This window comes from Phlebotomus papatasi, chromosome 3 (genome assembly GCF_024763615.1).
Source record: "Phlebotomus papatasi isolate M1 chromosome 3, Ppap_2.1, whole genome shotgun sequence".
NCBI lineage: Eukaryota > Metazoa > Arthropoda > Insecta > Diptera > Psychodidae > Phlebotomus > Phlebotomus papatasi.
Window position 1 is genome coordinate 4,584,523 of NC_077224.1, and position 23,332 is coordinate 4,607,854.

Below are 23,332 nucleotides of genomic sequence, written 5' to 3' on the forward strand. Positions count from 1 at the left end.
TTTTAAACGACAGTTAGATGTCCGAGTTCGAAAAATGCAATTTATGCAAAAATTATTATGCATAATTCTTTTTAGAATGGATAGAATAGTGTATCTGTTATTTTTTTGTGCGAAATGACATAGATACATGGTAAAACTTTGCAGATTTCTTCACAACATTATTGGTGCGCGGGGAATTTTCTCAAGGATACTCCAGCATCTTCCAATGGATGGGATTATTTGTAGTTCACGAGATCCAGAGTATATGGTGGTTTTTTTTTCTTTGGTGATGTTGCTCTGTGGGAACCGTTAGTGAATTGAGGGGCTCTGACGAATGGGAATCTTCATGGTATACCTCTTTCTTTGGTCGCGCGTCTCCCTCGTCGTTGGTACAAGCCACGAAGATACCGCGCAAAGCCGCTCACTCGAAACGGGAAACTGGGGAAGGTAAACACTTGTGAACAGAATTATTTCAGTTGGATTTTGTTCTTCGACGACGAATGTCCTCAAATTGTCGGTGTGTCTTTGAAAAGATATTAGCATTAAAGTGGTTTTTTTTTTTGTTGTTGTCTCCAAAGTGGTGCAAGACAAGAAGTTTTAGTAGAAGATCGTTTTGTTTTAGGAGAAAACAAAACATATTTTTATTTAATGTGCGTTTTATGTAAAGTATGTGTGTACTGAAGTGTCTCACAATTAGTTACACAAGACAAATTTCTTGACTATTTCTTTTTTGTTTCTCCCCCAAAATCCAGACTCTCTCTAGACTTGAATTGAGAAATGTTGAAATAATTTTTGATGTAACCTTGTGACATAGAGAAGTGTAAAAACCCCTTTCAAGAAAAAAAAAAGCTCTTATTTAAAAGAACATTTAATAAAAAAAAGTATTTGAAATTCGGATAATATACAGCGAGACAAAATGGGTTTTTCTCTTGAAATAACGTGCCAGGTATTGTGGAAAAATTTATGATTTATTGAACTCCAAACAGGGTCAAGTCATATAATGTATTATGATGTTATGCAAAACGGGAAGTTAAATAACTCAAAATTTAAAAATTAATTTGCATTATGTCAAACATCGATTAATTGATACTTTTCTTCTCATTTTTCATTTTTTTTTTTGTAAATTACAGAGATTTTTATTTTGGCATTTTCAACCGAAACATCGCTTATTATTTCTTTTTAAGTTTTTGCTCAAGAAAAAAGATTCCGCCTTTTAGTGACGAACTAAGTAAATTTTTAATTTATTACTTCCTCCAAAAGACAAACTTATCTCCCTGAATAATCTCTCTCTAATACCTGTATAAATGTTTCGTCAGCTTTCTACGTAGCATTATGTAAAAAATTTAATGAAACTCTTTTAAGAATTTTTTCTTTGTTAGAATTCTCACACATTGTTCTAGTTGAACTTCATACTATAATTATGAGATTTTCTCTACAAGAGATGTTTTGGTGCGAAAAGTCCAATTCTTTCTTTCACGTAAACATAGTTAAGAGATGAGAGAATCTCTCAAGATAATTAAAATAAGATTTATCTCATAGAAACAGATGAGACGCATACTTTTTTTTGTAAGTACAATGATGCCCCTGATGTTCTTGAAGAAAAAAAAAGAAAAAACAAAACTCTTGCATCTTGTGATTCACCATAGTGCATTGTTTATTGGAGGTCAAAGTCTCTTAAACCTATTTTACAACATGTCTAATCGACAACGATTACGAGTTATTTTTTTCAGAGGTTTTTCATCATATTTTGCAATTTTTTTTTCTATTTATTTTTGAATGCATGTCATGTTATTGTTGACTGGAGAAATTCTCAAGTTCAACTGAGTCCATCTGCAATAATTTATTAATATTAATGTGTGAGAGAGATTATAGCAAAAAAAAAATTGTAATGGCTCGTAGAGAGTTAAAATGCAAAATAACAATAATTAATTCATCTCAATGTACGCCGCTTGTATGCAAGAGACTTCAAAGAAAAATCACTTGTAGGCTGGTAGGCGTATTGAACCCACGAGACTTGGGATTCTCATTTGTACACATTGGAAGATGCTGAAGTTACATGATAGCACAATATGCTAATTTATTCACCAATTTATGCACAAATTGCTTTAATTATATTGCCACACTAAGTGAGCGCAACATTCGATCAATGATTGTTATGTTACGGGTTTGAATCCACTTTAAATCACTAATAACCCTGTCCATGTATAAGAAAAAACTGAAATTCACTCACTAGGGTAAATTAAGCTAATTCAAAACCTGCTGCAAATGGAAATTTTTCGCTACTCTAAATGGAAACGTCACTCTTTTCATGATAAATACAGTACCAAATTAGTATATTTATATATTTCCTATACCACAGTTTCATTATTTAGTTAATTTTGCTCCAAACAAAGCGAAAATCCATTCATATTCACAAATTTTAATTTGTTAATTTCTCAGAAAAATTAAAAGTGTACCTTTTCACCATTGAATTTTTCATCGATCAACCATGTTTTTCAATGAAAAACACAATAAAATGACTGTTGTTTATTCGTTTTATTTAACATTTATGTCATATTTCTGGCTAATTTTAGTTAAATTAAGTGCTAATCTTTATTTTTAACGGTACGTGAAGTTTTCAAATGAAATAATTACCTATTTCGTGAACAAAAAGTGTTTTTCTGAAGTGTCTGCAAATGCTTCAATAGGAAACCCCGGAAATATGATTTTTTGGAGAGATTTTCTTATTGTTTTAGATGAGAAAGGAGAAAAGACCAGGAATAAGAACAAATCCTGCACTCAGGAGCAACTCAACAAGGTTTTGGAAGCCTTTCGTCGCGGTTTCACTTACACTGTTTGTCTCCAATTAGAAACTTTCCCTTGTCTCCATTTGGATTAATTTGTTTCCAATAGAAGCGTTTTACGCTCACGTGTTTTTCTTGTATTTAAGAAGTTTTCAAATTATATCTAAAGAATTTTCACTAAACAGCAACATTCTAGAAGAGTCAAGGAGCAAATTTATATAATTCTCTCCAGAAAAAAAATCAACTTAATGTGTTGAATCTTCTGTCAAAATTAAAGCTTCTGGAAATGGTTTTGAATTAGGACATTTACCCTAGTCATATAATTATTTATTACAGTGCGAATTTTTACTGTAGACTTACGAAATACTCGTAAATCATATAATCTACAAAACAGTTCGTAAAAGTTTGTACATTTCTAAAACATTGTTTGTAACATGATCATTTTATGGGCATTTTTTTTAATTTTTCATTTGTTCGTACTTGTGTCTGACAAAACTTTACGAATAAATTACAAAATTTCACGAACATTATTCTATGTGGTTACTAAAAAATGTTTGTAAATGAACAAACAGTGATTGTCAAATAATCATGTTATGAACAATGTTTGCAAAAAAGTACAAAATTTTTATGAACCTTTTAGTGCGTTATATGATTTACGTACATTACGTAAGTCCCCAATTAGAATTCACAAACATTTACAAACAATTCTACATAATATTTTTTTCTGTTTATTTGCAAATTTGTTAAAGATCAGGATAAATATTGTGGCTGTAAATTTAACTAAGGATTTGAGATAATTTTTAACGAGTGAATTTAATTTTTTAAATAAGTTATATCAACTATTAACACGAGTTATTTTAACACTCTTAAAAAAAAGAGTAATCGTAGCTCTTTTTTCATGTAAACTTTAGTATAAAAAGAGTAGAAGTTACTCTGAAAAAAAAAATGAAATAACTCTTCTGAATATTAAATATAAAGAAAAGTAAAATTAACTGTAAAATATTCGGAAATAAGAACAAAAGAAAGTTGATTTAACAACGATTCGAGCAAGGTTTACTCACTTTTTCTGAGTGTAAGAAAATAGTTGAACTGTTAAATCCTTATTTTCCTAAAATAATCTCATAAATTTTAATTAAATTACTCTTTTTTTTAATTAATTTTCAACCACTTATCCCTGTCAAGGAGATAAGTGGTTGAAAATTAATAACAAACAGTAAGGAAATCTCAAAATGTTCAATTAGAAATGGTCTCGAATTACCCAGAATTGCCCCATTTTACCCTAATGAACCATCATATTTAATAAATCAAATCTTTACATAATTTAAAAGCCTAAACCAAGGCAGTTGAACGCATTAACTACAATTAATGCGTGAATCATCATAAAATTTTAATATACAATTGCATGGAGTGATAACTCCATGAAATAGAAATGTTTATTTTCTTTAAGTAGTCGTTAAGTTTTAAAAGCTGGTTAAAGGGACCATTTAAACGTTTTAAAACCATTAAGCGTTACTGCCCTTTAATTGTAAATGAGAAAACTTTAATTTTGATATAAAATAGATATTTAATTGATATTTTTAATTTATCTTTTTATGAATTTTAATTATATGTCTTCTTATAAAGTTATTTTATTAATGTTTAGATCTAATAAATATCAATAAAACCTTGATTTTATTAATTTATTTTGTCCCAGAAACTTAAAGAAAATCTGGCACAATTAGGGATATTATTGAGTGAAAAATGTCTGTAATTAAAAATTTATAGATGATCTTACTACCATGGGGTCTACTCACCTTTGAAATTTTCAAGCTTAGGAATACTAAAATTTATGTAAATTGCGAACCAATTATTTAACTTGGAAATTGATATTATAATAAGTACCATACAATCAGTGAAGGTACATTATTTTTTTTCATTTGCTGTCAAATGTTTTTAAATTGTTAAAGATGGGCAGAGGGCAGAATAATATATTAAGATGAAACTTCTAAATGTGCTCTTCTGCTTACTACTTCGAAGAATTAAAGATAAATTTAGATGGGTTTATGGTGTTATTCCAATGAAAAATGAATATGTTTCTTTTAGAGTTTTACTGTTCTCAAAGGTTTCTACATTACCGACTTTTCTTTGTCCACAAGTCGATTATGTAGAAGCACTTGAGAACAGCTACGTGCTAAAAATGTCCATTTTCTATTGGAATAGCATCATTATTCAATGAATAAAGATGAAGTATTTTAATTTCCTAGTGCTTAAACTTTTTAAGTAAAATGGCAACGAAACTGCATTAAACGTAAATTAATTTTGATTAGAAATGACAGGAAAAGAGTAATTTTCAGTTACATATTTAACTACTAAAATTTTTATTAGTATTCAATATAGAGCACCTGATATCTCTCAGAATAAAATACTTCAAAATGATTACTAAAAAGGGGCATGACATTTCCCATGCTCCCCATATGTTTCTAGCGAGCCGAAAAAACTTTTGAGTTTATTAGCTATTTTCTGTCATTGTAGGATGATTTAGCAAATAATACAAATACAAAATAAAAGCCAATTTAATAACGAAGAGGCAACCGAAAACCCCAAATTGGCAACCTATAGTATTTTGGAAATATCTCGTGAAATGTGTGCGAAAACAGAGAAAAAATTACACTAAAACCGGTCGCATTTTTTAGAGCTAATGTCACCACGTGGCCAAAAGTACTGAAACATGCATAGTTGCATAAAATGCATTTTTCACTAAAATATCCAAAAAAATTTGGGAATTCTCTTGCATTATTAGGAAGAAACGGCTTTAAGGTATCTTTGTACAAAATTTCATTTTATTTAAATAAAGATTATAAAAATTACAAGCACATGAAACCTTAAAGTGGCCAAAAGTACTTACTCCACCCTAGTTATATTATGTTAATGTAGTGATTATAATGCCCAACGCACAATAACTTTTGTTTAGTAAACATGTTTTTGACATTTCAATGAGAGTGAGTGAGATCTAGATCTAGTCATCTCGCTCTCTCTCATAGGAAATTTTCAAAACATGTTTACAAACAAAAGTTATTGTGCGCTAGTCATAATACGGAAATAAAAATAAAAATATTATTTTAAGTGGCGCACATTAACTTTTGTTTGTAAATATGTTTTCAAAATTTCCTATAAGAGCGAGTGAGATCACAAGATCTAGGTTTCATTCACTCTCACTGAAATATTGAAAACATGTTTACAAAACAAAAGTTATTGTACGCTAGGCATTAGTCAGAAATGATCCAGATGGCGAAGCGCCCGTATTAGCACACTTGACTGCATTACTGTATTATTAACTGCTATTATTAATATTATTAATAACTGTATTATTTTTTCTACCAAAAAGTCCTGAAATTCATTTCTTGAACTCAAGTTTAAAAGCACATAAAATAAGAATTTTAAATTTAACGATCCTTTCTGTCATTACGACTATAATTACCAGAGTTAAATTGGCCGGTATTAATTTTTTTTGATGACAATACCTGGGATTCTTAAAGTCTGGTAAAGAATCACGGCAAAAATGTTAAAGAACTGCCGCGTGATGAAGAAAGACTCTTGAGTTGATGGATCTGGGCAGGTGAAGGAACTCATTATATACAAGTTCAGCTCTTCCGGTGGATGTGTTTATGTGCTTTGCATTTATAATTGTTGCGGAGAAGAGAAGAGGGAGAGTGAAAAAAAAGAAAAAGTATCTTATTCCCATGCTAAAGCAAAAACTTCTTTAAAAAAAAAGGTCCATCCAGAATAAATAGGAATTGTTTATTTGTTTTGCTTGGATTTGCAATAAATATATTGTCCACTTTAGGATGGTTTTTCTTGAGTGGTCGTATACAGAATTAGTGATTTTAAATGAGTGAGGAAATAGTAATTTTATTTGCAAGAAAATGCAAAGTCATAAGTTTAATGAGTTAAAGTTTATAGAGAAAACGGCATGAGGGATTAAGTGTAAATAGGTCAAATTGCTGATTTACCGATAAGCAAGACTTCTTATGGTATCCAACTGTGCATCTTACAATCATCCCAGCAACTCTTGGCCACTGATCCACCTGGATGCGGTGGATACAGTTAGGCAAGACGCCACTGCAATCTAGTGCTTCTGGTCAATTGGCAAAAATATGTGTCACTGAAATGGTAGGAATTTGCATATTTATTCACCTTCTCTTACGGTTACTAATTGGGCCAAACTCGAGGAATTTAATGTGCCTTTGGAGAATTACACAATGGCAGCGTTCAAGAGAACAATTCTCAACCTCAAGATGCATGTTGCCCTAATGAAATGGTACACAAAAGCTTGTAAAAAGAAAGAGAGTATGGAGAGAAGTTCAATTGATCTAATGGATTCAATGGAAATAGACTGTGAATATGAGAGTTGATAATGCAGCCAATTAATCAAATATAATCCCAATAGTTATGCAGTCAGTGAAAAACCGTTTTACACTTATCTCCGCTTGATACTAAAAGTATAAGATGCTTATGTAGCTAATACATGATACGGTATATTAAATTAGGTCCTCTTAATGCCAATCAGACATAAGCTGCTAGACCAAAAAATTACTTTTATCACAGAATATTTTATGGATCGTTACGATTTTGTGGTCAGCAGCCAGTTATAAAACTCTCACTTTTCACTCAGTTTTTTTTGTGTACCACAAAAGAGTTCAGCAAATATAGAGTACCTAATTTCGCGACCTAATTAGCACACCAGCTACCCAAAAGATTTTGTATTTTATAGCTACAAATGGAAATAAAATTCCGTAGAAATTTGGAAAGTATTAGCGTTGGTTGATGTAAGTTTTAGGTGTTTTGATTTCCATGTTAACAACCTCAAATGGATGAATATTTTAAATTAAAACATTCTTAAATTTTTCAAGGGGTTAGGTTGACTAAAGTGTTAAAAAATAAATTATTAGAATTAGTTATCGTATCAAGAAATTTTTAATATAGGGGAAGGCTTTCAGGCTTCGCTTACACTTTGGCTTCGAACTTCGAACGCATATTTCTTTAATGAATTTGTCATAATACTTTACAGGAAATATGTTACTTAAACGTGTCTACATTTTATGAGAAATTTCTGTCAAAAATGAGCTTCAAGAATTGTACATCAAAAAATTGCCTACATATCGTCAGTTGGGTCTACCTCTGTCGCATCTGCATTTCTTTTGTGTCAGCATTTCACGCAAGAAGGGACGTCTGTATTTTAGCTTGCACCTTATGCAGATATAAAATAAATGCAGATACGATAGAGGTAGACGCAACCGACGATATTGGTATGAATTTTTGACAAAAAGATGGATTTTTGAAGAAAATTTGCCAAGTAGGCAATTTAATGTACTAAAAAATGTCCGTTTTCCATTGGAATAGCATCATTATTCAATGAATAAAGATGAAGTATTTTAATTTCCAAAAGCTCAAACTTTTTAAGTAAAATAGCAACAATACTGCATTAAACGTGAATTAATTTTAATTGAATATGACAAAAAATTGACCAAATTTTTTTCAGATTAGGTGAAAAAATCTCATTACAAAAATTTAGTAAGAGAAACTCTTCTTCTTTTAAAACAAATACGAAATCTAAATCCTCAACTGTTTTAGAATATTCAAAACAGAATACAAAAATGTATAACAACGTTTAGTAACAATACAAATTCAAATTTAATAAAACTATTCCAGTGAAAAGTACTATTGAATTCAATTTAGATTTAATTAAACTAGTATTTTTTTTATGACAGTTTACTTGTACTAAAAATTTAAATCGATTTTAAGAACATTATTGGGATATTGAATATTAATTTGAATGACTTAATACTTTTCATTCCAAGTGATACAATTTTCATACTTAAATCTTTAGCTCAAGCGTAGCTCGCAAAAATAGAATAATTATATGATACTAATTAAAATTTAGTACAACATAAGTTCTCTTTAAATCTACTGGTTTTTTTCCCTAAGCACTAGTTTGCGGAGGGAGAAATAAAATTACTGTTTTTTTTAACTTAAGTTGTTCATTTTTTTTTAACAGTAATGCATCATTTTTTCAGTACTTTACTGTTCTCAAGTGCTTTTACTCAATCGACTTTTCTTTTTGTTGGTTCCTGCCACGACTGTTGGGTGGTTTTAGAACACGACGAGGACTGGGAAAGACAGTGGAGACAGGAACCAATGCAAAGAAAAGTCTATTATGTAAAACCACTTGAGAACAGTAAAATACTGAAAAAAAACATGTTCATTTTTTATTGGAATAGCACCAATACTTTTGTACTAAGCCTCAATCATGTTCATGAAAATGTCAAAGTAGCATTTTTAGTACAAGTCAAGTAATTTGAAAGATAATTTAAGCAGAGATGGTAATAAATTGCCTGTTATTAAATTACTTTTACATTTTTTTTTTAAATGTATTAATGTGAAATTATTCTATTTAGAAGTTGTCTTACTTGGAGTTTTCATCATTATTACACTCAGAAAAATAAACTAGTAAAACTTACTCAAATCGATGTTAAATTAACTCTTTTTTATTATGATTTTCGATTAACTATATTTTAGAGTTGATTTTACTTTTATTCAGATGTAATATTCGGAAAAGTTGTTTCAACTTTATTATTCCTAAAATTTAAATGGCATCAAAAGAGTGTAAATAACTTTTTAAGACTTAAAATAACTCTTTTTAAGAATTAAAATAACTCTTCCAAATCACAATATGGATAGATTTTGCAATATAATTATAAATTTTATATAATCCATGTTCCTAGCGAGATATCGCATATGATGCACTGTAGGGGAAAGCGCGCTACCTTCGGACGATTTATGCTTCGCACAAATAATTTTTTTCAATGTGTTTTAAATGAATGTGACCCATTATAATATTATATTTTAATAGCTAGTTCAATGCCTGAAATTTCCAGAAAATATATGAATGAAATCCATAAAGAATATAGAGTAAAAATTAAATTGTACGAAGCTTGAGTCGTCCGAAGGTAGCGAGCTTTCCCCTACATGTCTTCATGAAACACTGTCAGGCATATTTCTAATTGATGTTTCATAGGTTCCATATGAACTTTGTCACATGAAAACCTTCTTGACTGAAGTATATTTCTTAAAACGAAAACACTTAAGCATATACTTCAGTCGAGATGAAATTTTACACCGAAAATGAGTAATAATTACATCGATATTAGACGAGTTAATTCAACTCGCACGAAGAGCTCTACAACTTTTTTCTTATTGTATCTTTATTTAAAATTTAAAATAGAACAGAGCCCAGAAAGATATTTTTTAGTGCAATTGTTATAACATTCTCCCCCTTAAGACTATTCTCCGCCTCTGTTGGTTCACGAAAGCTGTGATTTACAGAGAATCACGCCTAATTGTAAGAATTAAGATTTATGTAAGATGAAATTCTTCTGAACCAATCCCGCTATTCCCGAATATGTCGCTGGCGGTATGTTCCCAATTACCTCCAGGTGTTTTTTTTTTTATAGAAGGAAAACCCGTTAGGGTGTTTTGATTCTATTCTCCATCTTAGCATATTAGAAAGCATTCTATGCATACCTACGTCTGCTACATATAAAACATAAGCGACAATATATGTATCTGTTTTTTATTGTAATTTTATTTCTGAAAGTGGTTTTTCAATCAATCAAATGGTTAATAAAAGAACCGAGAGATGAATTGAACCACGGCCTCGTGTGTAGGAATAACAATCGTTCCGTAGTATGGGAACATTTTAGAAAAAAAAAATAGATGGACTGACTTTAACCTGACCATGATGGCAAAGATGACTGAAATTCCAATAAATTTTCAGATATTATTTTAATTTAGTACAAAATCATCTTCCAATGTCTCTTGTCGAATGTTTGATATTTTACAAATGTACTACGCAATGTGACCGAAGCATTTTCCAATGACAAGATTTTCTATGAAGAGCCTTATTGCTCAACAAACAAGTGCTGATGCAATTACATCAATTGAAGTGATGAATAAACTCTACCTACTATTGAATTGCATCAATAGAGGAGTTTGAATTGATTGGAATTTGTGTTGTGGACAAACATGATCATCCATATAGGAATATTCCACAGTGAATTTTCCCGTGTATCTCTCTACAACAAAATAAGCATAAGAATCGGAACAAATAAATTTGTTGGGAACTTACAATGGGTTTGATGAGATATCAAATAAATCGATACACAAATAAATGTGCTATATATATTAGTTAGGTATTCTATACGGCAGAATTATGGGTTTTAATTTGCTTCTATCTCTGTCTTCTATAGGGGTCAGATCCTCGAGTGGCGACTTGCAGAGGAAAACTACAAAGTCGACGATGTAAACTTAATCAGGAGATCAACAAAGAGCTACGACTAAGAGCTGGAGCGGAAAATTTATATAAGGTAATATTAATTTAAGAGTTTTCCAGGAATCCCCGGTATCAATAAGTTAGACAAAATACTTTATTATGGATTTTTTAAATTTAAAAATAAGTATTTATATAAAATTTGGAAGACAGAGCTAAACAGAGAAAATTTTTGAAGTATCCAAATGTGGTATTGATTTTAATACCACTATTTTAATACCAAAACTATACCAAATTTTCTTGAAAATAGGTGAAATTTGGATTGATTCTGATTTCTAGAACTAAGTCAAGAAATATTGGGATTACTTTTAGGACATTTTGGTAACAAATTTAAAAAATTAGTATTTTTAGGAGAAAATAGTTTTGTTTCTAACTCAAATTGAGATTGTTTTTTAGAAGTTGTGGAATTAATTTATCCCATTGCAACATTGATTTTAGGAAGTCATTATTTATTAAGAAAATAGTATTGATTCTATCCCATTTTCGTATTGATTTTAGGGTATTTCAGTATTAATTCTATTCTATTTTGGTATTGATTCTATTCCATTCTGGTATTGATTTTATCCCATTTTGGTATTGATTTTAAGACAATGCTATATTTTTAGTATATGGCCAAGTGATCTATTAAATTTCGAAAAAGCAATAAAATTGGTTGCAATTTTGAATTTCGAGATCATCGTGAACTGGGCTAAACCTTAAGTCTGAAGCCGGCTTTAGACGAGTTTCAGATTGAAGGTTTAGCCTAGTTCCCGTAGGTCCCAAATCATACAATTTTATTGGTTTTTTCAAGATCCAGTGGATCATTTGAAATAAAACCATACGGCTAAATCTTATGCAGGCAGCAGAACTAAGACTTAGCCAGATGGCTTAACTGCTGTAATTCCTGAAAAAGTAATACTTTTGAAATATTAGATGAGTTCATATATTCTGTCAGTAGAAGAGGTCGAAAGTTTGGAGTGGTATATCTCAGCTCCTGATGAACATAATTGGATGGGTGAACTATTGTTGGAAAGCTTGGTTCATTAGCTTTTAGAATCTGGTATACTTAATCTACTATGGATAAACCATGGTCATCCAGAACCATTTATGTCGAAGAAGACACTTTTTGCAGCGTCATTTTTGACCATCTACTGCTGGGACCAGGAGTGACCCATAATTCTCCCACTTGGACTGTTCGTTAGAGGAACTCAAATGGTACAATTTGTGGAAGAAACTTTTTTCTTGGACATCTTACTTTTTTTTATTCATCGACTTTTGCAAGAATTTTAACATTTTACACGCAAGGAAAAAATTACAAAAATCCTAAAAGAGTGGTTTCTGGAGGGGAAATTGATATGATATTTGGATTCTTTGGATCAACTTATGGGGGAGTACTTAGAACATTCCAAGTCGATATCTTCATTAGTTTGTCCAGAAAATGAGATAGAAGGATTTCTGTCATTTTTTTCTATGCGTATAAAATGTTAAAATTCTTGCAAAAGTCGATGAATAAAAAAAAGTAAGACGTCCAAAAAAAAAGTTTCTTCTACAAATTATACCCTTTGAGTTCCTCTAACGAACAGTCCAAGTGCGAGAATTGTGGGTCACTCTTGGTCCCATCAGTAGATGGTCAAAAAAGACGTTGCAAAAAGTGTCTTCTTCGACATAAATGGTTCTGGATGACCATGGTTTATCCATAGCAGATTAAGTATACCAGATTCTAAAAGTTAATGAACCAAGCTTTCCAACAATAGTTCACCGATGCAATTATGTTCATCAGGAGCTGAGATATACCACTCCAAACTTTTTACCTCTTCTACTGACAGAATATATGAACTCATCCAATATTTATTCAGTAGAGGTAAAAACGCTACCTTCGGACGATTTAAGCTTCGGACAACACAATTTTCTCCTATGTTCTTATTGGATTTTACACACAGCTCTTTTCTGGAAATTTGAGGCATTGTGTCAGTTATTAAAATATAATATTACAATGGGACAGATTAATTTAAAACATTTTGAAAAAAAGAATTGTGCGAAGCTTCAGTCGTCCGAAAGTAGCGTGCTTTCCCCTATTGTATATTTATAGCAACTGAGTTACCATATCTTGAAAGATCACCAAAATTCCTCACTGTTGAGAAAAACCAGACCTTCGAGAACTGGGCTAAACCTCTGGTTTGAAGGCTGCTTTAGGTCTGAAGCCTGAATTACTCGGGGTTATTCTTAAGTCTATGTAGGAGAGACCATGACAGAATTAGACAGCAAATAAAAATTGTCTTTCTTTTGTGAAAAGCATGTTTGAATCAGTTTGGTAAATATTTCAATCAACGGAGAAAGAGAGTTAAATACTCTAAATAAATTAGTAAATTAATTAGCACAATATTAGAATAAATGAATAACAGCACAATAAGAAAAAAAAATGTAACATACCACTGTCTAATTTTATCCGTTGGTAATTCTGCCCCGGTCTTCCCTATGAAGTGAAAAATGAGGGAAAACTACACAGTGAAAACGAGCTGAAATTATCTTAGTTAATTTTCCAAAAATACAACGATAGGGGAAAGTGCCCATGTTTTGCACGGTCCCAAGCTTTACAATGACTAATTTTTTCCTATGTTTTTAAATAAATGTGACTTCGCAATATATTTTAGAAACGGGATACTGTCCCTTAGCTTTTAAAATATGGCTGCGATGAGTCATATTTATTAAAAACATACGAAAAAATTAGTCATTATAAAGGTTAGGACCGTTGAAAGCATGGGCACTTTCTCCTAATTGTGGTAGGGGAAGCTATGCTACCTTTGGACGGCTAAAGTTTCGGACAACACAATTTTTTAATGTTCTTAATGGATTTGATAGATTTGATCCATTACTTTTTTCATGTAATTAAAGTCATTGAAATAAACTTATTAAAATATTATAATGGATCAAATTAGTTAAAAAACATATTGAAAAAAAAAATTGTTCGAAGCTTGAGTCGCCTAAAGGTAGCAAGGTTTCCTCTAATCTATCACTACGAAAGAAAGTACAATTATCCTGGTTATGAGGTGTAACACGATTATCGTATAGTAATATTTCCAGCGATCATCAAAGCAAAAAGTTAATTTTCATTCGAAAGTTGCAATTTAAATTTTTTGGTTGAATATTAGAACGATTCGATTGTATCATTTTACTCGTAAGAAATCAACCAGAAAATTTGAATTTATTTTTACTCGAGTAATTTTAACGACAATCGTTGTAAAATGTAACTAATCCTTGACATATGAACTCTTTGGCACGATAACCTATGGAACTATTACAATGATAATATTTATTGTTACTTCCATCAAATCACTTAAAAGAATTATTCACTAAGAAATATAATTATCCTTTTTATACGAAAACTACAAAAAAAATTTTTAACTTCATTTTTAATAAAGTTACGACAAATTTCCACACAAAATTCTTTCCAATCAGCATTTTAAATTTTCTAGCTCATTTGTTTTACATCCTTTTTAGGGACGTAAATAGCTAGTCAAAAATTCGCTACCTTGTCTAGTAAATGTTTGTGCTAAATGTTTATCTCCACTTTAATAAAATTTCTTGCAATTTGAACTGTCAATGGAATAGTTCCATAATACAGCATGTCTTTTTTGTAAGAAAGATCACACCATGGCATAAATAAATAATTTAGAGATTCGTTTTCTACAATGATGCAATGTCATTAGAAGTATCATGTGAAAAAATCCCTGATTGAATGCCCACGATCGACTATTCATTAAATTTCTTTAGAAGAGAGTTATAGAATTCCAAAGTGCTGATGTATTCTTTATGACAGAGTTCTTAATAAATTCCATTACACCAATCTCTTTTCATTTTTCGCGGCAATTTTATTCGAAGAAAGTAGGTTACTTCCCTGGTTTAGAACATTCATTATCTTGCTTATTATTGTGTTTTTCTTCCTCATTTCAGGCAACCAGTAACAGAAAACTCAAAGACACTGTAGCCCTTGAGTTAAGCTTTGTAAATTCAAATTTGCAATTGCTTAAGGAACAACTATCGGAGCTCAATTCTTCGGTGGAGATATACCAAAATGATAGGTAATATTAGTAAATTAATTTCAAACTGTTTCTGGGTTTTTATAAATGCGTTTCACTGTTTTATTTCACAAAAAAAATGTGAGATTATAACAATAGTGGTCTTGGAAATTCGACTATTTAAAGAGCCGCCTTTTATCAAATGTTTTGTTAAAATAAGTGAGTTGTTGAAAAATTGAACATTTAATAAAATGCGGCTCTTTTTCTTTGCTCCAGCCACTAATGAAAGCTTGGAGATCGAGCCGAAAGTTCTGGAGATAGTTGATGTGGTTGATGTATTTCCCTGAGTGATTGTTAGTTTCCCAACGACTTCCGGAACCCCCTACTGTTGATAATGAAAAGTGTCCATGCTTCGTACGATCCCAAGTTTCGTAATGACTTAATTTATCCTCTGTTTCTGGGTAAATGTTACTCGACAATCTGTTTAAAAACTGGACAATTACCCATAGTTTATACAGGCCTGAGCTAAAAGAAAAGCCGAAGTGAGTTTGGTGGTGCCTGTTGGCATTCTTCGAAATGCCGCGAAAATTCACGTAGAGAAAATTAAAGGTTTTTTAATGTGAAAATTGTTTAATTCCTTAGAGTTAAGTCATTTTCACTAGAAAATCATTTTAATAATTTAATTGAATACAGTTATTTGGGTTAATTGTGAATAATTGTCGATACTACAACAAAAACATTGGGATGACATTTTGAGCTGGAAGACTCAAATTCTTTTGAGCTGTCCCAAATTTCAGGAGAGGTTTGACAAAAAACCCTTTTGCACAACACTACTTTGGTTAATAAGGAATGCAAAAGTACATATTACAAAAAGGGACACGACCTGCTAATAAGGATAAAAGAGAGAAGAAAATATTTTGTAGCATTTCAGTGATTTTTTGCAATCGCAGCGCCGCCAGACGTTTGTCAAGTGAGTTATTTGTGTCTCTATCTCTTTCTCACAGTTGAATTGCGCGCGATTTAAGAACTTTCCATATGAAGTGATATTTGCATTTAATTTCTTTGTCTTTCTGCAAGATTCAAGTAAAAGAATGTGTAGTAAAGAGCTACCCTCCTTTTGACAAAGATATCAAGAAGACAATTTCTTTCTATATGAGTTTTTATCTCTGTTATGTCTTTTTGGCGCAAAAATATTTATCATGGCACTGTGAATGAGCGGGATTAGTGTTACCAGTATGACTATCAGTAATTTCCATTAAAATTATCAACACAAAATTTCCGATATTACACGACTTTTAACGAGCACAGATCTGGTTTATAAAATATGGGTGCGATAAATCTCATTTAATAATAAACATAGGAAAAATTTAGTCATTAACGGAGCTTAGGAACGTACGAAGCATGGACACTTTTCTCTAATATTTAAAACTTATTAAGATAAAAGATCTTGATTATTTCAAATTCTTCTGGAAGGAACCGTTTTTCAAAGTCTGGAGAACAACCTTTGAATAATTTAGTAATCTCACATTAAATTTAATCGTGAAATTTTCTTTATTAAAATGACCTGATTTTTTTAGGTTAACTTACCCATAACCTCAAATTCTAGAATAACCTTTTCACTAAATATAAGATAAATAAATAATATTTAAATTTGAGTTTAAGTTTACGATATCTTATGCTTTTATATGATTTTTTTTTAAACTTTATGAAAGTGATCACCATTTGATAAATTAATAACCTATCTTTTTTGGGTAGATGGGTAGAGATATCCAAGCACCCCTAAGATTCAAGACTTTATATTGATTCTAATACATTTTTCCTGCTTCAGCTTGGATGCAGTTATCCCAATGATTCCCTTGGGCTTAAAAGAAACCAAGGAAGTAAATTTCATGGAACCCCTGTCTGACTTCATCCTTGAGCACTACAGCGAGGATTCATCCTGCTATGAAGATGCCATTGCAGACATCACAGATACGAGACAGGGTGCCAGAACTCCCACACGAGATTCTTCAGGTGTGGCTCTTCTATTCCGTTACTACAACCTCCTCTATTATGTGGAGAGGCGCTTTTTTCCGCCCGATCGTAGTTTAGGTGTTTATTTCGAGTGGTATGACTCACTAACAGGTAAAATGATTGTCTTATTTGAGCATTTTTTTTTGGAAGATACATAAAATGTAATTACTTTGTTCATCTTTCAAAGGCGTTCCTTCGTGTCAAAGAACTGTGGCATTTGAGAAGGCTTGTATTTTGTTCAATCTCGGTGCCATTTACACACAAATTGGAGCTCGACAGGATCGAAGCTCAGAGAGGGGCTTGGATGCCGCTGTGGATTCCTTTTTGCGAGCAGCAGGAGTCTTCAAGCACATCTACGATACCTTTACAAATGCTCCCTCCATGGACTTGAAACCTCAGGTTAGTCAATCAAAAAATTGGGTTTTAAACTTAAATTCCTATTTGAGAATAAGCTCTTCAGCAGGGTTTTCCTATTTGTCCAAGAGGTTATATTAAAATTTTAGGTTATATTGAAACGGCAAAAAACCAACGAGCAGTAAAAAATTCAAAATGGACAGTAAAAAAATTCAAAATGAGCAGTAAAATATCTGATTATGGTCAGTAAAAAACTTAAATATTTACAAACATGGATCTATTTTATATATTTAACATTTAAAATAGTTCCATATAGAGTGAAAAGCCCTTTATTTTCCCTTTGCCAAAATTTGGACGATAATATCACTGTTTCAAATTTTTTTTACTGATCAATTTTAACTTTTTACTGCTCATTTATTCGATACCATATTGAAACTAATCTTTAAATTTTATCGTCTGTACGCAAGTATTATTGGGCTATACAAGACTAATTTCCTTCTAAATTTAAATGCTTTTTGATTTATTGCTTTTTTACTGAACAAAGTTAAAATAATTATAATACAAATTCGCAAGTGGGCGTGGCTTATTTTTTTCTTTTAATGTTCTAAGAAAGCAAAGCTTACTTATGAAGTTTAATACTATTTACTTCAAAAATTAAAAAAAAGAAAATTACAATGAAAGCATCCCAGTTTCGCAGAGGGGATCTCGGTGGTGCAATAGGCAAGAGCGTTGGCTCTTGGGCGAATCGATCCCCGACTTGACTCACAGTGTTATGAGTTCGAATCCCGTCCGGTGCAAAGAACTGAATGTCTAGAAAAAGACATTTTCACAGTGATATAACGTAATAAAAAAATGCGCCGCCCCTGCCTAAACACTCCGGAAACTTGAAAGAAGCATCCACTCTGCGAGAAAGGCGTTTCTGAGCGATCTACGATCAGAAGATTTCTTTCAACACAAGCACGTAATAAAGATTACATTGTAATAGAAATAAAGTGTCTCGGTACGATTAATAGGGTAAATTAAGCTAATTCAAAACCTGTTCCAAATGGAAATTTTTCTATACTCCAAATGGAAACGTCATTGTATTCCCGATAAATACAGTACTAAATTATTATATTTATATATTTTCTATACCGCATTTTCATTATTTAGTTTATATCGCTCCAAATAAAGCGAAAATAAATCCATATTAACAAATTTTAATTAGGTTATTTCTCAGAAAAATCAAAAGTGTACCTTTTCTCCATCGAATTTTTCATCGATCGACTGTTGTTTATTCGTTTTGTTTAACATTTATGTCATATCTGGCTAATTTTGGTTAAATTAAGTGCTAATCTTTATTGTTAACGGAACGTGAAGTTTTCAAATGAAATAATTAACTATTTCGTGAACAAAAAGGCTTTTTCTCAAGGGTCTGCAAATGCTTCAATAAGAAACCCCGGAAATATGATTTTTTGGAGAGATTTTCTTATTGTTTTAGATGGGAAAGGAGAAAAGACTAGGAATAAGAACAAATCCTGCACTCAAGAGCAACTCAACAAGGTTTTTGAAGCCTTTCGTCGCGGTTTCACTTACACTGTTTGTCTCCAATTAGAAAGCTTCACTTGTCTCCATTTGGATTAATTTGTTTCCAATAGAAGCATTTTACACTCGCGTATTTTGCTTGCATTTAAGGAGTTTTCAAATTATATTTAAAGAATTTTCACTAAACAGTAACATTCGAGAAGAGTCAAGGAGCAAATTTATGTAATTCTCTTCAGAAAAAATATGAACTTAATGTGTTGAACCTTCTGTCAAAGTTAAAGCGTCTGGAAAATTATTTTGAATTAGGACATTTACCCTAGGTGAGAAAATATAAAAATTTTTTGAAACTTTTTTTGCTTCTCAAATTCACATTTTTAATTTTTTCAATTTTTTTTTTTAAATAAAATATACAAAGTGAGAATGACATCTTTCAGTAAAAAATGAATTTATTTTAGTCAGATAACTTTAAATATGTATTTTTATGGAAATTGTAAATGAGTTTTTTTGCACAAATATTTTTGTTGCTTTTTCACTGATCTGTCACACAAAACTGGGAATAGCAACCAAACGAACAGTCAAAATGAGTTTAAACTTTCAAGAGATGTTTATAAGACTATTACCGAGGACACTATAGCACTTTTAAACAAATAAAACCTTTATTGTCGCTGTAAATGTGATATTTGGAAGACCGCCTGGAGGCGGTCTTACCTGTTAGATCGTTAAGAGAAGTAAACAAGTTCGTGCCGCAACCGGAAAACGCGCGACCATCAATGCAAAGGTTCTGGGATCAAGTCCCAGACCTGCTCTTCATATTTTTTTCTTTTTTGTTCTTATTTTTTCCTTTTTTTTCTCTGTTTAATAGATAGAATTTTAACAGATCATACACATAAACCGAGCAAAAATTCTGTAGAATTAAAATTATAGAAAAGAAACCATTTTATAAAATACACAAATTGACAATACACAACTTGAAATCAATACACAAAATTTTCAATACACAAATCTCACAACCATAATGCTCGTGCAAAAATGACCAACCATAATTGTAGGAAATTTATGATGTTTTATTTTTATTTTATTTATTAAAAAAAATCAAACTGCCTTTGAAACTTGTTTGTTAGACGAGTTTAAATGAACGCTATACTTCAGAAGAGCGAACTAACATTTAAATCTGCCGATTCTTCGCTAAAATCATGCCGATCTTCCAATTTTCGTTAATGAATTAGTTTCTGACCAAAATGTGCCAATCTGTTGAATTCTTAGCAAAATAATGTCAATCTGGTGATTTTTAGCTCCAAATAGGCACAGTTTTGCCGATCGCCGCTCACGGTTCACTATGAGATCCACTTATTCACTCCTTGCCAAAAAACATCATTTTGAAAGGGATGGAGCAGGGTGGGGACGAAAGAGAAGAAAACTTCTGGAGTGTTTTTTGTGGGGGTTCCAGAAGACTGAAAGTTGATATCTCTTAATGTTTAAGCTCCAGACCGGTGCCAAGTTTAAAAGAGTTGCATTGCTCTCTCTTTGAGTTTGAGCAGTAAAAGGAGGACGTATCATATAAAAGCGATTCTAACGCTACTAGTACTAATTTAACGAACTTTTCATGTATCGTATTCCATTATCTTAGGGCTGAAGTTAAACAAAATCAACTAAATTAATTGTTTGATTTCTGTTGCAGGTCCTGGAAGTTCTAGTCGCTCTAATGCTTGCCCAAGCTAGGGAGTGTTTGTTCGAAAAGTTACTTCTTCAGATGGAGAATATGTCTCTCAAAGATCCATCACACGTAAGCCTAATAATTGTGAGAGTTTTCGTAATAAATAATTCACACCGTCATCTTTTTTTTCTATCTTACACGTTACAGCTTCATCGCGATTTATCCGGAGAAGCAGCCCAATTGACCATGGAGTACAACGATATGCACATGAGCATTCAATCGAGTGAAACACACACGTATTTGCCGGAATGTTGGGCCGGTCTGGTGCCTCTAAAAGCCGAATACTACAAGGCACTATCGCACTATCACGCTGCAAAGAGTATCAGTACAAAAACCTATAAGAAATCATCATCAAGCACAGCATCATCATCTGCATCATCGAAGACATCATCAGTTATAAAGCCCAGTGATTCATTCATTTACGATGAATCTTCAATTGACGAAGATGTTAATCCCATTGCTCTAAAAGGGGCCCATCTTAAGGAGGCTCTCGCTAGTCACGATGAAGCTCAGAGATTGCAGCGAATGTGTCGGGAATTGAAGAACAAGAGAGCCCTCACGAAAATTCTGCATCAAGCTTATGCTGAAACTCGTGATGAAACAGAAAGTTTCCAGGCGGAAACGGAAAAGAAGGAAAAGTTTGTGGATGAGGAATTTGATCTCCTCGAAGCACCCCTAAATGCCTGCTCGAAGTTTACACTGTCACTTACTGGACCTGATCTGACGGCGTATAAAGTGGAAGATCCTTTCAGGAAATTGGGTCCAATTGCCATTTTCTCAGCGAGACGCCATTGGACAGCACCGCGGAGTGTTCGTCTGCAGAAGGGAACGAGTTTGGAGGGTGCAAAGTCACCAAGATCACGAAAGACCTCAATGAATGTGGGCGGAAGGTGTCAGTGCAAGAAGAGCTCAAGCTACGATTCGGGCAGGTGCGAAGTGTGCACCAAATACATCACCTACACTGCTGATGATTCATCCGGCAAGGACCAACAGAATCAACCATCAAACCAGGATAACGTTGAGAGCTTTGGATTTCACGTTCGGGGAGATGCTCCAGTTATTATCTCCTACGTCGAAATTAATTCCTTGGCCGATGTAAGTTCACATTAAATACTAGAACGTTTTAAATTTAAATCACCTTATATTATGCAACTTGCATGGCCTACTACCTAATATTTTTCTAAACACCATTTTAAAATTGTATGCCGATCCTTCTGTTCTTAGACTTCTGAGATTCTTCGAGAATCAGACTGTTCTAATTGTCAGACTGATTCGATTTCCTCCCAAAGAATTACCCGTCGTTTTTAATTCTTTATTCTTAATTTGATAAAGGAACGATTGAGCGTACCACTCGCGGTCGCGGTTCATTATGCAGCTCGACTTAGACTCTAGAGTTTGGGTCTGTACCCAAACTCCTGCTTTGATTAATAGAAAGCCCTCATTTCAGTGATTGAGGCATGGATAGTCACCGGAGTCACTTTATAAAAAAAAATTATATAAAAATTCAAATCTGTTCTCTCCTTTTTAGAGAAATTATGTTCCACATTATTTGAAGATATTTCAAAACAATGCCTTAATTTCTGATTCTTTTAAAATCACATCAATTGCTATTTTTATTGACTGGGATTCCTTAGGAGACCCATGAGTTAAATCAAGTACTATTCATTATCCTCAATTCTTTTTCATCTTAACAAAACACAATAAAAGCAGAAAACACCTAAAACTTCACTAGACTAAATAACTTATCCTTGAAATTTTTTTGCCACAAAAAGAAAAATGAAAATTTAAAATTGTTTTGGGTAAACTTAAATGATGCAAAAGTACTTTTGCGGTATACCATCGTAGTTACGAGTTTGATCGCCTCGCAAAGCCTGGGACGCTTTGTCGCCTCTTTTTCTAAAAGAGGTTTATACAAAAATATTTATATTAATTATTTTTTCACAATTTTTTTGAACTCAAAAACCTATATTTATTATTTATTTTTTTATTGACTCTGTTTCCATATTTACTCAAATGTCATAATCGTTTTCTTTTGAAACCTGTGCTCCACAATTTTTTTTGTCACAAAAAGACTAACTTTTTCCCGTAAATTTTTCACGATGCTTTTTTTTAGTTTTTTTATAATTCTTTTAATTTTCTATTCTTTTTTTTTATTTTTTAAACGCTCTCTAAACTCGTGTGTAAAATACGCACAGCGCTAGTAAAAAGCATACCTAGAATCGTTTGCAAAACATGCACAGCACAATCATAAAGCGCTATCCAAAATCGTGTTTCAAACACGCAGAGCACGATCATAAAATGGTTAAGAATGCACTTAAAATCACGCACAGCTCAATCATATAACGATAAATGCGCTTAAAATCACGCACAGCTCGATCATAAACCGGCAAATGCGCCTAAAATCACACATAGTTCAATCTTAAAACGCTAAATCCGCATTAAATCACACACAGCTTAATTATAAAACGGTAAATGCGCTTAAAATCACGCACAGATCAATCATAAAACGGTAAATGCGCTTAAAATCACGCACAGCTTAATCATAAAACGGTAAATGCGCTTAAAACCACACACAGTTCAATCTTAAAACGGTAAATGCGCTTAA

The 23,332-nt window shown here is 32.1% G+C and overlaps 1 protein-coding gene across 2 annotated transcripts in view; it reads left to right on the plus strand.

The window, feature by feature from the left end:
* Positions 1-23,332, plus strand: part of LOC129806513 (rhophilin-2) — a 64,939-nt gene that overhangs the window by 40,074 nt on the left and 1,533 nt on the right. Inside the window, exons 1-7 of one of the 2 annotated variants that reach the window (XM_055855157.1) lie at positions 217-925; positions 11,048-11,164; positions 15,058-15,185; positions 16,951-17,246; positions 17,323-17,534; positions 20,692-20,796; positions 20,875-21,822. In XM_055855157.1, the coding sequence (XP_055711132.1) occupies positions 896-925; positions 11,048-11,164; positions 15,058-15,185; positions 16,951-17,246; positions 17,323-17,534; positions 20,692-20,796; positions 20,875-21,822 (1,836 nt within the window). In that variant the 5' untranslated portion in view covers positions 217-895. Of the gene's footprint in view, positions 1-216; positions 926-11,047; positions 11,165-15,057; positions 15,186-16,950; positions 17,247-17,322; positions 17,535-20,691; positions 20,797-20,874; positions 21,823-23,332 lie in introns of those variants that run through there. The other variant, XM_055855156.1, reaches the window with a different exon arrangement.